Source organism: Strongylocentrotus purpuratus, unplaced genomic scaffold (assembly GCF_000002235.5).
Source record: "Strongylocentrotus purpuratus isolate Spur 01 unplaced genomic scaffold, Spur_5.0 spur5_scaffold_8, whole genome shotgun sequence".
Classification (NCBI taxonomy): domain Eukaryota; kingdom Metazoa; phylum Echinodermata; class Echinoidea; order Camarodonta; family Strongylocentrotidae; genus Strongylocentrotus; species Strongylocentrotus purpuratus.
This window is the reverse complement of record NW_022145614.1, coordinates 13,985,316-14,001,172: the sequence shown is the minus strand read 5'-3', so window position 1 is coordinate 14,001,172 and position 15,857 is coordinate 13,985,316. Positions and strand designations below refer to the sequence as shown.

Genomic DNA, 15,857 nt, shown 5'->3' with positions numbered 1-15,857 from the left:
TCTATCAAGGTATCTTCTCCCAGCTCTGAAGTTGATTCCAACATTTTTCAACATATTTCTGTACTCTGTGGTAAAAAAATGCAAATATAAAGTTTACAATAACATGCTGGATGGGCCTTGTGATATAATTCATGATGGACTAACTGATCATGAATATTGCACAGGTCTCAACATCATAAATTAGGACCATAACAACACGAAAAGAAATCTCTGTGGTACCATCAGCCATTTAAAGAAATGACAAAGGTTGACTCTTATTTCTGCAGTAACATCTTGTTTAGTCAAGTAACAAAATTACAAGGTTTAACCAAAACTCAAATGATAAAAGAAAGGTTGACAAATATGCCTCTCAACTGAATGTGTTCTGATTGCAGTTAATAGTTTTAACACCTAATACACTGTATCAGTGGCGTACGCAGGATTTTTTCAAGGTGAGTGTTTGAAGATTTTGAAATCGCGCCGACCGATATTTCGCTCAGGGGGGGGTCAGTGAGGAGTATTAATTTTTTTTCAAAAAAAACATTGAGGGAAAAAAATTGAGAGAGGGGGACACCCCCCTTCCCCCCCTCCCCCCCCCCCCCCCTGCGTACGCCTTCTGAAATTCCAAACCCTTTATGACCAAATACTTTCAAACCGAATCCTGATTACTCAGGCATTCCGTAGTCTAACATGGAATCCCAAGGCTTACAAAATGCTGACAAGTCTGCAGTATTGACCTGAAATCGTCTTTAAAATTTAGTCCGGCATAATTATGAGCCAAGATGTAAGACAGGCACAAGAACAAAAGGACTTCATTGTGAGTCTGGCCTATGAAGATTATCCTAATTTCACACTGGTTAAGACATGCACGATAACAAAAGAACTTCTATACCTGCGAAAGAATTACACAACAGCTCTTTTATTAAAGAACTAACACATCTTTCCAAGAGAGAATACCCCAATCCTCCTAAGGACTATACACATGGTTTTACCTGTCTAAAGTTGAGATAAAGTTGAGTTCTGGCCATGCGATAGCATTGTGAAAGAAGCGGTGTGGAATCGATTTGAAAAAGTTGATCCTTTAGCATGTAAGTATTGGTGTGTACTGCAAGGTTCTGGAAATTTGGCCCAGTCTCGGTAAAAGTAACAAGCACTGTACACAGAAAGATGTATATGGGACTACACAAACATGTGGCATAAGAATGAGGTCCTCATGTTTAAGCTGTTCATACATGTCATATTTAGAATATGGAGGCATTTGAAGAGCCATGCTTTTCAGGGAACATTTTTTCTCTGATATTCTTCCACACTTGCATAATGACAATGAAAACAATCACAAATTATTTTTCACCTCTCCCCAGAACAGATCCTTCTCTTTCAGTTTTCCTGATTCAAAAGGACTTCTTTGTGAGTTTGGTCTATGAAGGATATCCTAGTTTCACACTGGTTTAAACTGGTTCAGACTGGTTCAGACTGGTTTAGTGGGGAGCGCTCTCATTGTAGTCTAATAGGTCTCTTGTTGCCATCTTCGTCGAGCGGCTCCATCCCGTGTTTGAGAGCAAACTCCCGTCGCAGAAAACCAAAGACAAGATCAGTCACGAGAAAAATCTTAAAACAAAGAAAGAAATAGAAATATACATATATATGAAAAATACATAAACAAAGCAATATATGAACAAGATTTAAGTTATAGTCAATTTTTATTTTCTGTGATCCGACTTCAATTTGGCGATCATCAAGGAGTTAATTGCTTGGGGGAGTATCTTACTAAAGACCCTGTCAGAAGTGAAAAATGAAAAAGATGAATTATACATAAGCGGAAAGCTTATAAGCCATAGATTAAAATAATATTGATTATATGCTATTTTTGTGTCTGCCAGAGGAGTACCAGCTGTTGACCTAAAGACTAGCTATCAACTTGATGACATCATATTATGTCAAGTATGCATATTCACAATGACTTTGCATTCATCAAGCACGGCTCAGCTATATAGGTGAGCTGATGGGGTCCACTTGTTATATCCTAACTGTAACTGCGGTGAATTTGACCTCTCTTGACCCGTAATATGGTGGGGTGCGGAAAAAAGGGGTTTTAATTTGCTTTTGCGCAGTGCTGAAAGGAAAAATATTTGTTATTGCTTTATATTTCTATTCAAGGTTCACATAGCTTTCCATTGATATAAAGTTGTATTTTCATTGGAGAGGGTGTTTAAAAAAGGAAGTTGTCTGGTGGTAGTCTGGGAGTAGTTCTTTGGATGTATATAAAAAGACTCTTAATATCTGAAGGAATGACCTAAAAATGAACCAACTAATTAAACCAACAAAATGAAGAAGCAGAACAATAGGCAAGGGTTTGAATCGCAGCCCGGCACCAATGTCCTTTGGCAAGACGTTAATCTACATTTGCTCATGTCCATCAAGGTGTCACTTGGCAGCTTGGCTATAAGCAGGGTAATAATGTCTAAGCACCATGAATCGATATATGAGCAATATATAAGTGACAGTTAACATTTTATCAAAGCCTCAAATGTAGGAAGCACAATATCAGATCCTTAATAAAATGTCAACAAATGCAATGCAAGATTTCAATTCCCCCTCTCCCTCCTCGGCAGTTTTTAAAAATGAATTACCCACTAACATTCTGCAGCAAGTATGAGGAATCTCTCAAAGCAAAATCACGAATACAGTGTATTTAGTTTGCTCTTACACATTTTTTTTTAGAAGAAAAAAAGAAGAAAGTAGGGTTCAAAACATTAGTCCACAGGCCTAAAGTTGGGAATATTTTCTCTAAAATAGGAATGGTTGTAGATATGGAATGTCAGAATGCTTTCATGTAACAGTCCCCTCAATACACTCATTCCTCTCACTATGAACATGACGGACAAAGAAAGCGGACAAAATATACAGTTCCTCATTCTACCCTCAACAATTGCTATGGTAGACAATGGAACATCCCTTCACTGATATTATGTAAAAATCTGTAGAACAGGTGTCACATGCATATTCACCTATTCTACAGATTTTTACATAATAGTAGTGAAGGGATGTTCCTTTGTCTACCATAGTAATTGTTGAGGGTAGAATGAGGAACTGTATATTTTGTCCGCTTTCTTTGTCCGTCATGTTCATAGTGTCTAGTTGTAACCTCATCCCCCCACCCCCTCCCCCCCCCCTCCTCCCCCTTCCACACATACACCTGCCTTACCTGTGCTGTATTGTAGATGAGTGTGAAGGCAAAGAAGAAGTTTGCATTGGCACTGCCAGCATAGATCCAGAGATGCCAGAGAACCGGGGCTAAGAGTGAAGCTAGCAGCATCATCACGCCAACCACCAGGCTGTTACGGAAATCTGTTCAAGGGGATAACAGGGAGTTGGTGAGATAAGTGCTCTGGGTTCAAGATAATTATAATCTTTATACAGCATAACATGTCAAACAAATTTTGTTCAAGTGGGCAGGGAAAAAAATATTCTAAAAATTTCGGGGGCTACCTTTCAAGCTTGCTTGCATTAAAATTACACTCTTTTATTTGTTTTGCATTGAAATCTATGCAAAGTTTTGGGGGCTCTTTTATGACTTGCGGGGGCTAATTCACCCCGAGCCCCCATCTATTTTTTCCCCTGCAAGAAGGTGATCTTCATAGATGGTGGTCTTCCTATACAGCTATACAGCTTAAAAACACATCGTTTTCAATGTGTATTGCCTCATAATTTGGTGCACCGAAGTTGGTTGAGTTCCTGCCATCGCCAATACATCTCCAGATCTGACCATACAAAAATATGACAGGAAATCATGTGAGCCAGAGCTAGACAGGATGTCAGATGTCAAAATAATAGAATTCAAATCCAAATAGGAGTTTACATAAACAAAAATGTGAATTTCTGTCAAGTCTATAGTATATTGAAGACCCATCGATGTGAAAGCTCTTTGGTTTTTTGTGATAAACAGAGAGACAATTGTGTCTACAGCTTCAAAAAGGCCTTCTAAAGTCCGTCTGCACTAGTTTGGCAAGGGGGGGTTGGACCTCCCTGCAAGGTCACAGACAGGTGGTCATCTCATCAACTCAGCTCTCAATTAACATAAGAAAAAGGGGATCATGGGGGACCAACAGGCACCGATTAGGCATTGTTTGGTATATAGAGGGCGCAAGTAGCTACAAGGAGTGCAGTGGGGCTTTAACCTTTGATTACCAAGCCCTAGATTACTTGAGTGAGTGGATTCTACAGAAAATACCCTTTATCCACCATCATGTTTCTCTGAATTTTTCTAAATAAATTTTAACCAATCTTGATTCATCTCCCAACTGATTTTGATGGCTGGATGCCAAACAAAATAACTTCTTTTTAAACCTATCATCAACCCATAGTTCCACCGTAAAATCCTAGCAGTAATGGATTCACAGGGCCTTACCGGTATATCAATAATTGTTTCCCTTACAACAAATATACACTGTTGTTCCTTTTTCCTGGCACTTGCTAATTTCACCAAAGTTTTCCTGGAATTACAGGAAATCCTTGTCTGCCAGTCTGGAAAACGGAAACTCCTACTTCACTGGCTACACTACTAGAAGGATATTTTATCAGTATATAAACTCTTAAAGGAAACCAAAACCTTCATACTAAGTTACTTTTATTGTAAAGTTTAAAAGATTTGAATAAAATCAGTGAAAATTTGAACAAAATCGGGCAAGGAATAAGGAAGTAAGAGCTTTTTGAAATGACTAGTCACTCGAGGGCGGTATTCAATTTGATGACATCATCTGTGAACAACTCTCCATGCCTTTTGTACATAAAATTTCACAATTTTTTTGTTTTCTTCGTATTTATTTGTGTTCTTGATCCGACTTAATAACATGTGAAGTAGAACATCATTTTGCATGCTATATCTTGCTTTCGGGGGAGTACATTATCTCAATCACAAGAAAGAAGGAAAAACATGAAATTTGGTGTACAAAAGGCATGGAGAGTTGTCCACAGATGATGTCATCAAATTGAATACCACCCTCTAGTGACTAGTCATTTCAAAAAGCTCTTACTTCCTTATTCCTTGCCCGATTTTGTTCAAATTTTCCCTGAAATTTTTCAAATATCTTAAACTTTACAATAAAAGTAACTTAGTATGAAGGTTTTGGTTTCCTTTAACTCATGATTCAATTATTTCTTACTTCTATCTAATTTTTAAAAAATATCATATTACAGCTGATATTTTTAAAAATATGCAATTTTTATCACATGGAAACTCTTTTCAACCAAATTCATTTCATATCACTACACTTTATTTAAAAAACATACTAGTTTATAGAGCTTCTTGTTCCAATTTTGTTGGGTAACAATTGTGTTAGAAGAGTTATGGAGTTACACAACTATTCAAATTGCCATGGAATTGCATTCATTAGCCACAAATTAATTCTAATTCATTACCTGAAACTAGCAACGATAGATTATTGTGTAAATGGGAATGTAGTGTACAACGAAACAGTAAAAAAAGGGATCCTTCGTTATCCATACCATGGCCAAAAAGATATCAACAAATTAACAAATCACAGATAATCCATTTTACCCAAACATAACAGACATTATCAAGACTTCTTGCATATTACTAGTACATGTGTACACTAGTAACCTAAATGACCCCATGACCTTTGACCTTTGACCTTTTGGAGACGATATGATCAGTGAATCCTTTCAGACTTGGTTCGATTTCGTGGTTCCGAGGACATCGCGGGAACAAAGTGTCCAAAGCTAACAGATGTAAGGAAAGAATGCACAGAGCCACAACGACATGTGCTACTTACAGTGGAACGTATGAGACCAGATGGGTAGTAGGGCTAGGTAGAGAGTGGTGTCCCCGACCGATGGATACGACTTGAAGATGGCGATCAGAATACACTGGACCAGCATTATGAACAACGGGTGCTCTCTAAAGAGATGACAGAAGAATGGAGGAAATTGATGGTGAATAATAATAAGCTGGATTGAAACAGCGCTTGATACAAAATACCTTCTCTAAAGCGCTCTTCTGATATTATTACCCTGGTCATTATTCACGCACAATGTGCACCATCTCCACTAACTGGAGAGGATTCCTACCACATGGTCACTGTGAGGGAATATGGCAATTACTAACACAAAGGCTTTTGTCAGCCTACCAGGTTCTCATTTCTCTCCTGGGTATAGAGTGGCAAATGTAAATTAATGCCTTTCAAAAAGGGATAAGTGTTGTGTTGCTAAAACCACTCTACTACAACATCTCCAAGACATATCACTATATACAGGGTACAACAATAATCCCTACCGCATATAGCTGAAAACAAGACAACTTGAAGGGATCATTTAACAATGTTAAATCTGAGATACACGGCCCTACGTGTTACCAGTGTCTGTGATATGGTGTAATATTGAAGCCCTAAAAAAAATGCGCATCAAAATGATCAAGAAGTGCCTCAAAAAAGTAAAAATCTTTGAGTGGCCGGTTTTACTATACTTATTTTCCCCAAATAGACTGTAGTGTTTTCAAAATTTGTAATTCCAATCATAAATATCTTGATAATCAGACAGGCGATCAGCTTGTAAAAGTCATGGGGTTCCTGACTGACCTAAAGGTTTATAATTATCATTGCAGCATGAGCTAAATCCAGAATTTTGTTTCAGAATCTGAGACAAAGTTACCGGATCCCTTTAAGTAGCGCTCAATGTTTACTGGTGAACTTGCCAGGATTTGGCAGTCACATGAATTACCTGTCAAAACGAGCCACAAAGTATTGGACTTACTCTTTACTGTCAATAGGACCAAGAATGAGAAAATGTAGTTTTGCCAAAATCTCTAATGATGTAAATTAATTACAAATATAGAACTTCAGTATCTTTAAATATGTGACCCTTGTGTATATTACAGAAAAATTCCTAAAAATTACTGAAGATAGTGCACAGTCATGGCTTGGGAAAAGAAGCCACTTGTGTTGCAGCTGCCAAGCTTTTCCGACAGAGTTTCTCCAAGCGCTGGCGTTCGCCAATGCTGGTACATTTCTTTAAAAAAATAAACGTGGTAACTGTTTGTGTATTCTTCACAATAAGTAACTATCGAGCAAGATTAAGAATTGTATATAATGATTATACGCATATCGTAGTATAGCAAAATACATGTTTTAGAATCACCAGAAGTTAGTGTGTCCGCAATATCGCCGAGGTATCGGAGGCGCAATGCATTATGGGAATGTATATTGCCACATGCCGTAGCGAGAATTGGTATCGTATATCATAAGGGGGTCCCCTTAGTATTGAGCATAGACCAAACTTCCTATTACCTATAAAACTTGAACATTTTATGCATGAAATGTTCACAAATTTTGCCGATAGTTTAAATTCGCAAAAGTTTCATGCCATGAAATAGTCGAACCATAACTGACGCAAAACTATATTTTTTTCTTCAAATCTTGAAAGTTTATTGCCATGTAAATGGCTCTCTCCTGGCGTCATCAATGATTTGTGAACAAAATTTCATGTTGTAAGTGTAGACTAGATGTACAGCCTTGAGCAAGGTATCAAATTAGCAACAGATTAAATACCGGTACTCAAAAACCAACCTATCAATAGCGTACACTATGGCTGAGAACAACAAGAAAGCAACACAGGCAAAAATAGGGGCGAACAAGTGCTTTACCTCATTTTAATTGCCAAGGGAGCTATATAGATGAAGACATTAATTTGAAAAATCCAGAGGAAAAATGTCCTGAAGTGTTCAAACATCTCTGTGAAGAAGTACCAGAAAAGACCCATGTTGGGCTGTAGGTTGGGCACTGCTAATCTGAAAGAATGAGACACAAAATGTTGATAAATCATTTATTGAATAATGTTGCTGTCTTCAAGGCAAGGATGAGAGTGGGTAACACTAATATGCCAGGACCAAGTTGGTTAACGAATTATACTTGTCTCATTTTGAGCTTAATCAGTGAGCATACAAGTGGAGTCTCATTGGGAATTTGACATCATGGGATGTTTATCCAATAACAGGTGTTGTCAATCCCTGAGATAATCTTTAGTTTTATGAACAACAAGCTTTGTGTAATGCTAGATGTATTATTACCCCGGTCATCGGATTCAGGTTTATCCGCAACACAATGTATGCACATTTTCCACTCCCTGGGGAGCATTCCAGCCAGTAGCCATGTTACATTCCTTGTGGTACAAAAATATAGATTAAAAACTCACATGCATCCATAAGTAGACCTTAGGAACCCCCATGAGTCGAGCATGAGGAAGGAGAGACCCAGTAAACAGGCTAACCAGAAAAAGAAGATAGCTCCAGTTAACATGATAGAATGTACCGCCTCTGGTCTTTGGTAATTCACTGATTTATCTTGAGATGCCTGCAGGACAAGAAGAAGGAAAAAAAGTGAATGAGTAGACCAATGAAAGGGAGTGTAGCGCCATCTACGTCTTCTTTTGGACAACTGCATGTTAACGACTGGACTTGATTGACGGTAGTCAGCGACTTAATCTCTACATGGTCAGCATTTGCGAAACAGACCGAATATGGGAAGTGACTTCAATGCTAGATGTTCAATTAAAGATAATCTGAAAGTTTGATTGAAACGAACCATCATTAATGATAATAATTGGGAAAAACTGATCTGATTGATTTCCTAATTCTCCCAAATATATTATATAATTTAATTACGTTTTAGGTGAATGTAAATCATCACAAATCAATAAATTGGCTCTTTATACCATTCCAGACATTCAAGTTTTGAAAGATAAAATACTGTCTTGTTTTTTACTTTCAAGAAAAAACGGTTGAGAAAATTCAAAAATGGTTGGGAGAATTTACTTTTAATCACTGTTAGAGGGTGTTGCACAGTGATGCCTTCAAAGAAAACCATAAATATCTTTGTGGCCTGAGAATTTTCTCACAATTTTTTGCCTGTTAGAGGGTAAGTACAGTAGAAGGACAAGGATGTCAGTTAGAATTGATCAGAGGGCCTAAAAATCACCTAGAATGAGCTATTTTGTACACAAAAAAGCCTGAAATTAACTTGCCAGGGCCTACATTCAGGCTATTGCCTGAAAACTGGCATCCCTGAGAAGGGATATAATAAGTAACATTTCATACAAAAATTACACATTTTGTTCATCAACCTTCAACAATGTTACCGAGTCATTTTAAGTCAACTCCTTTTCTCGTAAATCTGAATGAACTCTCTCAGTGGCATCTTCTGTTGGGTAAAATAGAGAAGGAAGACTGGTAAACATATCTCACCTGCATTTTGATGATGGCTATGTGCATTGCAAGTGGAACAATTAACGTGACTGGGTACAGAGACTGGTATGAGGCAAAGGCAAGGCACAAAGTGGCTGCAACTGCATTTCCTGTAAATAAAAACATAGGCGACGAGAAAGGAATGAAACTTCACAAGTACATCAGTGAAAGAATGAGAGAGAGACACCACACAGTCAGTCACACACACACATAGACGGACAGACAGAGACAGGGGACAAAAAGACAATGATTACCGTAATTAACGGTGAATAAACCGCCCTCGTGTATTAACCGCACCCCTCTATTTCGCCGACTCTGTCGGCCGCAAGCCAGGTCCGTGTTAAAAAACCCACGCGGGAAGGTTTTAACTGCGAGGTGCAGCTGAATGTGTAAGATCATTAATGTAAATTAATAAACAATAGAGGACCTAGGATAGAACCTTGTGGTACGCCATGTAATAGAAGAAAATTTGGAGGAATTATTATTATAAACTACATATTGAGATCTATCAGAAAGATTACTTTCAAACTAAGATGACAGACAAGTTTGAGTGTTGTTCTAGTTTTCGAGTGGTGAGTCAACACACTGATTACTGAGCTGGGAGACATTGCCAGGCATAGCGCCAGGTGGAGGGGCATAAATCGAAACTTTAACCGTGTATAAGACGCACCCCCGACTTTGAATTTTTTTCAGCAGCAAAAAAGTGTGGTTAATACACCATTAATTACGGTAAAGAAGAACGGGAGTGGCATATGTGTGAAGAGAAAAGAGAATGACAATTGGAACAAAGGAAGTATAAATCAATGGAAAGTATCAAACTATGACATCAGACAATATTATCATCACTTCAAATGTGATTCATCATATCAGCTGTACCGTACATTGTAAAAAAAAAGAGAAAAAAAAAGAAGGTAGACCACTTCAATTCACAACAACTTTCAGTCCTTTAAAGGGATCATTTAACAATGTTAAATCTGAGATACACGGCCCTACATGTTATCAGTGTCTGTGATATGGTGTAATATTGAAGCCCTAAAAAAATTGCACTTCAAAATGATCAAGAAGTGCCTGAAAAAAGTAAAACTCTTTGAGTGACCGGTTTTACCATACTCGTTTTTCGCAATAGACTGTAGTGTTATGAAAACTGTTAGGCAAACGCAAAATTTGGTTTTGATATCTAATCCTAAATATCTTGATATATCAGACAGGTGATCGGCTTGTAAAAGTCATGGGGTTTCTGACTGACCTAAAGGTTTGTAATTATCATTGCAGCATGAGCTAAATCCAGAATTTTGTTTCAGAATCTGAGACAATTAGGTTTATAATTATCATTGCAGCATGAGCTAAATCCAGAATTTTGTTTCAGAATCTGAGACAAAGTTACCGGATCCATTTAAAATTGGTTTAGAATGCCTTACCTTGTAACGTGAAGAGAAAAGTAGCCGCTAGGGTAAGATTGGTAAACACAACGGTGCACTGAGCTACACAGGTCACGATGCTATATGGACACAGCAAGTAACTGCAATCACACAAGATACAAAACTGGTTTAAAAAAAAGAAGAGGTACCACTCTGACTTGAAGAGACTGATGACAAGTTGACATAATACAATGATGCACAAATTTCCTCAGTAAACTAGTCGTTGAATTCAATCGATCAAAACTTCACAAAAGTGTCAGGATTAGGGGAAGTTGGAAGATGCATTCAAAGGTAGTGTATCCCTTTTGCAGCCACCATCAAATGCTGTAGAATTTTGCAGGATTTAAGTATGTCATGTATGTCCTATCTGTGAAATGTAAACGTTCGCAGTGTCCTAGTATTCAAATTGTGCAAGGAAACCTGTTTACTTTCTAGACTTCACTTTCAGACGCTATTGAGCGACTAACTGACTTCTTTTTTTTTCTTTGGTAATAACATACATAAAAGATAAAATGAACTGTAAAGGGTATGTGAGTATCTGTACACATCAATAACCCACTTCTTATAATGGTCAAAATTAAGCAGATTGAATCTTTGAGCAGCACAAAACGTACGACCATATGGTTCAAGGGTCTGAAAATCAGACTACTTTCTATGCATAATTTTTGAAACGCGGTCAATATAATTCCACATAAAGGCAATTACCCGTTCTAATCTTTTCAGGGGAGTTTTTCGTTGGTATTATCTCTTGTTTACCATCGGATTCACACAAGTTTATATTTTCAGCCTGCAGAAGAGACGTACTACCTTTAGGGGGGAGGCTGGGTTAGATGGGATGACTGATCTTAGGCCTTAGGTCTTAGATTAGTGATGATGGTAAGCCCCTTCTAAAGAAAGACTTGGCTTAATCTACTCCTTTTTTATGATTAGCTTTGGCTGCTTCTAAGATTAACCTTTCTAATGCCTCAGTCACACCTATGCGTATTTGGCTTGCGTATTGCTGCGTATTTATTTATTTATGGCAAGACGTTTTAAAGCCCCACTGTCCTACTTGTAGCTACTTGCTCCCTCTATATAGGAAACTTCCCCGATCGGTGCCTGTTGGTCCCCCATGATCCTCTTTTTCTTATGTTAGTTGAGAGCTGAGTTAATGAGATAGCCACCTGTCAGTGACCTTGCTGTGTGGTCTAATCCCTTTTGGCCCAGTAGTATTGGCGGTCTTTAACATCTATTCCTATTTCTTGATATCAAGAATTACCATTGCTATACAACAGAAAATTGTTTCTTGATATCAAGAAGTAGGAATAAATATTAGAATGGCTTGCCATAAAATATGCAGCAATACGCAAGCCAAATACGCAAAGGTGTGACTGAGACATTAGGCGGAACTTACATTGCCATAGCCAAGTCAGGAATAGAAATGACATCCGATGAGAGGATGAGAAGAGGATCAACTCCTGAAGCATAACTCTTCTCCTCCCATTTCTGCAGATTGTACTAATAATGAATACCACAAAGAAGAAGAGAAGAAAAAGTATGATTGAACAAGCCGACTCGGACATAATATCATATTATTATTAATTGCATTTCTTTCCAAAAATCTTTTTTAATTAAAAAAAAAAAAAAAAAATCACTCATTTCATTAATTCATGAAAGATAGGTAGCAATTTATCCTAATCCCTGTGATTTACTGTCATTTCAATATCCAAACAAGGGATTCTCATTTTTGATCCCTTGTTGTTCAATACATATGCGTGATATATGAAATAAATGTTGTTTAAAGCGATGCTGAACTGATGAACTTTCTGCCCTATCTGCCCTATCTGCACAGCGCCATCTCATGGTTAAATTGCCAACAGTACCTAATTTCTGCTTTGATGCAAGCACCAACAGCGCTGCGAGTTATGGAACAATATTACCACAGCTGACCTGAGATGGCTCTAGAGAGGATTTTGCAGTAGCGCTTCCAACCCCTCTCCCTTAAATTTGCTATTTCTCAAAAAATTCCCTCCTAGAATGAAACAAGAAAACAAATTTACGAAGAATTTTGTTGCTTTAAGGTAACTAAGTTCTCATAACACCAGAAAATAAGATCTCACAGAATCATACAAAATATCCACTAATAGTTAACAGATTAATATTGTCTGTGAAACAATTTTGGTAGAAATATCAAATTATGTAATAATAAGCATATAAGAAATTGAGCTCAGATTTTCCGACCAATAACATACAGTCACGGTGTGTGATGTGCTTTCCAGGTAATGCCATTTCTGCACCGTTTTGGGGGATTTGTTGTTGGTATTTTTAGAGTTTGCTTAATGCTTACATTTTACAGATCCAGACACTCCACCTACTGTATGACAAATACTTCCAGATAACTTCAAGTCACTTTCTCTTCAAAAAGAATCCTCAACAAAAGTATTTTCAAGTTAGTATTTACTACAAAAATAAAGAAATTACAAATAGAAGTTTTACCAAGTATTTCATTGTCCTGGTGGCCACCTTGTGCAGTATGAATGCCGTCATCAGATCCACCATGACAAACATTACCGGCACCAGGGTCGGAGAGATGGAACGCACATAGTAGAAGATATATAGCAACAAAGGGGTCTGGAGAAACAAGAATAGTCATGAAGCACATTAGCACAATACATGTATTACAAACAAATCCAAATTTTTTAGAAATTTCTTCCTGTTGACCTTCATTGTAATCAAGATTATGTTCACCATGATATTTTGTATTTATTGTGTCCTTATTTCTTGTTTTTCAAGCATACAATTTGACTTTCCAAAACTAAAACAGAAATTTAACTATTTAATGTATCATTAGAGATAGTATCCAATTTTTTAAAGATAAAGATGAAGTGTTTGAATATTATATAAATCTATCTAAAAATGCTAGAGGAAACTCCAGTTTAAAAAAAAAAAAAAAAAAAAAAAAAAATCCCCTTTCTTTTATAACGTCCCTATTTTCACGAAGTGACGGTAGTGAGGAAAATCGTCACGCAAAGTGAATGCAATTTTTTTTCACTACCGTCACTTCGTGAAAACAGCGACGATAAATGTGTTTCTCCTAAAATGCATCAAGACAGGAATGACTGTATCTATCTACCAACATTATTTTTTGTAAAAACAATTCATCCGTCTTTTTAGTGTAATTTCAAACCTACATGTAACATATAAGTTTGTTTCCACAACATAAAAACTGAAAGCTGGGGGGATTTGTATAAGTGAGAACTCTTATTTCATTTTCAGACTGAAATCAAAGCACAAATTATACACTTTTTTTTTATTAGATAAAGAGATAATTATAGTGAAAGCCATGGGACTCACTTCATGGAAAGTATCTCCAGCATACGGCGAAATCCCCCTCTCAAGCAAAGTCAAACCTTCGACCACTGTTCGTACCAAAGAAAAAGACATATAGCAGAAAGAAAGATTAATGAGATACAGAAATAAAGAGAGAGAGAGAGAGATAATCTATCAAACGAGGAAAGAGATACACAGAAACACAACGAGTCTGATTAGATGACTAATGTAATATGAACAAAGATATGTTTCATGTATGGGATCGCAGATCTATGGCATTGTATTTTGGCAGTTTCATTTCATGCACATCCCAAATTTAAGCTCCTATGAAAAAGAAATAGGTCTACAGAATTCCAAAAACAAATTGAGCCATTCTTTCTTTTCTCAAAATAGATCTAGAATACCCGAGTCAAAGTTCTACATATAATTACTAACAAAATTTGCATGAAACATGTACATTTTAAACATCACATTTGGTCTAAAACTCTAAATTCAAGATTTGATTGAAAAACAAACAAACCTAGATAATATAACGTACATGTAGGTCTATAGAGTATCTTTAGAGTATCTAGTATCTTTTGATATGGTTCAAAATTTACGAATGTCTGACATCACTGATCTAGCGCTAGCGCTAGCCAACTGGTACTATGGTATCACTGAGAGAACAAATTAGAAATATAATTAATGCCCTGTTAGCATTAATTCATTTTTATTTTGTCTTCTTGGCAATGTATGACCACAGTACCCTTGCTTCCGACTTGTGCCAGGGTCGTGGATCTATGGTATCAGATATTTGGAAATTTTAGATGATAGCGATTAGTGAAGAAGAGGTGTGCGCGCAGGGAGTTCGCTTAATTCGGCAAACTCTGTGCAAGGCCTTTGTATGCTATACTAATCGCTATAATCGTGAAGTCAGTATCAAATTGGCAACGCAAAAAAAAACATTCATGTGTATAATACTACATGTCTTGGCAATCCAGCCGGAACTAACATCGAAGACTTCTTCAAATTATACATTCAAGTGATTGGAGTTGAGCCCTGAGGAGTCGTGCACCCTATGATGTAAAAATTGTAAGTACTCCCTTTGCAGATTTAACGATAATATCACCCAATCGGCTGTTTTACTAGCCCCCACGAGAAACCAACGAAACCACCCGAAGCTCCGACGCCTGCGGCGCCGGTGTTGGAGCTTCCCGGAGTTATACAGTCAGTAGCCAACAAACAGTGCAGTGCACAACTTTTTGTAGACTTTGATGTACGAAATATAGGGTCTAAATGGTTTTGTGAGATTTCTAACTTACTCGATTTCCATGATGTAAGAGGTGTAGAAATTTCAACTCGATCAGTCAGCCAGCTTGATACAAACGAGTTGAATAGTACGGATCTCACTGTCACTCCGATCAGTGTAACAAATAACGTGGGGGCTGCCATTTTGTAAACTTGATTTATCATTGCGTCGCCATCTACGGTACAATACGGTACATGTGTGTGTATTTTTTACAGACGTGTATCAATCAATCAGATATGATATATACGTCTGGCCAGGCCGTCTGGGGACCGACTTTAAACGTCACCATCCCAGAAGCGGATCTAGAGGGGGGGTTGGGGGGGGTTGCAACCCCCCCCCAAAAAAAAAAATCCGGGGACCATTTTTTTAAATCTTATCTTTTTTTTTAAACTTGTAATTTTATTTTATTCTATTTCTATGTATTTATTTCATTTATTATTATTATTATTATTATTATTATTTTTATTATTATTATTATTATTATTATTATTATTATTATTATTATTTCTTTTTGGGGGGAGGGGGGGGGGGGGGTTGGGCGAACAAATGTCACAGAGTCCCTTGCCCCCCCCCCCCCCCCCCATCAGCTTTTTTGAGGACACGGGCCACC

The 15,857-nt window shown here is 37.3% G+C and overlaps 1 protein-coding gene across 1 annotated transcript; it reads right to left on the bottom strand.

Moving 5' to 3' along the window:
* Positions 1-1,313: 1,313 nt before the first annotated feature.
* LOC581221 (phosphatidylinositol glycan anchor biosynthesis class U protein) lies at positions 1,314-15,426 on the bottom strand. Its single transcript, XM_030976000.1, has 11 exons — positions 15,261-15,426; positions 13,984-14,048; positions 13,126-13,260; positions 12,044-12,147; positions 10,651-10,751; positions 9,233-9,342; positions 8,185-8,342; positions 7,637-7,780; positions 5,772-5,896; positions 3,185-3,327; positions 1,314-1,587 (listed from the first exon to the last, which is right to left on the bottom strand). Exons 1-11 carry the CDS (start codon positions 15,409-15,411, stop codon positions 1,474-1,476), a joined length of 1,350 nt encoding a protein of 449 aa, XP_030831860.1. The 5' UTR covers positions 15,412-15,426; the 3' UTR covers positions 1,314-1,473.
* Between the last annotated feature and the right edge of the window lie 431 nt (positions 15,427-15,857).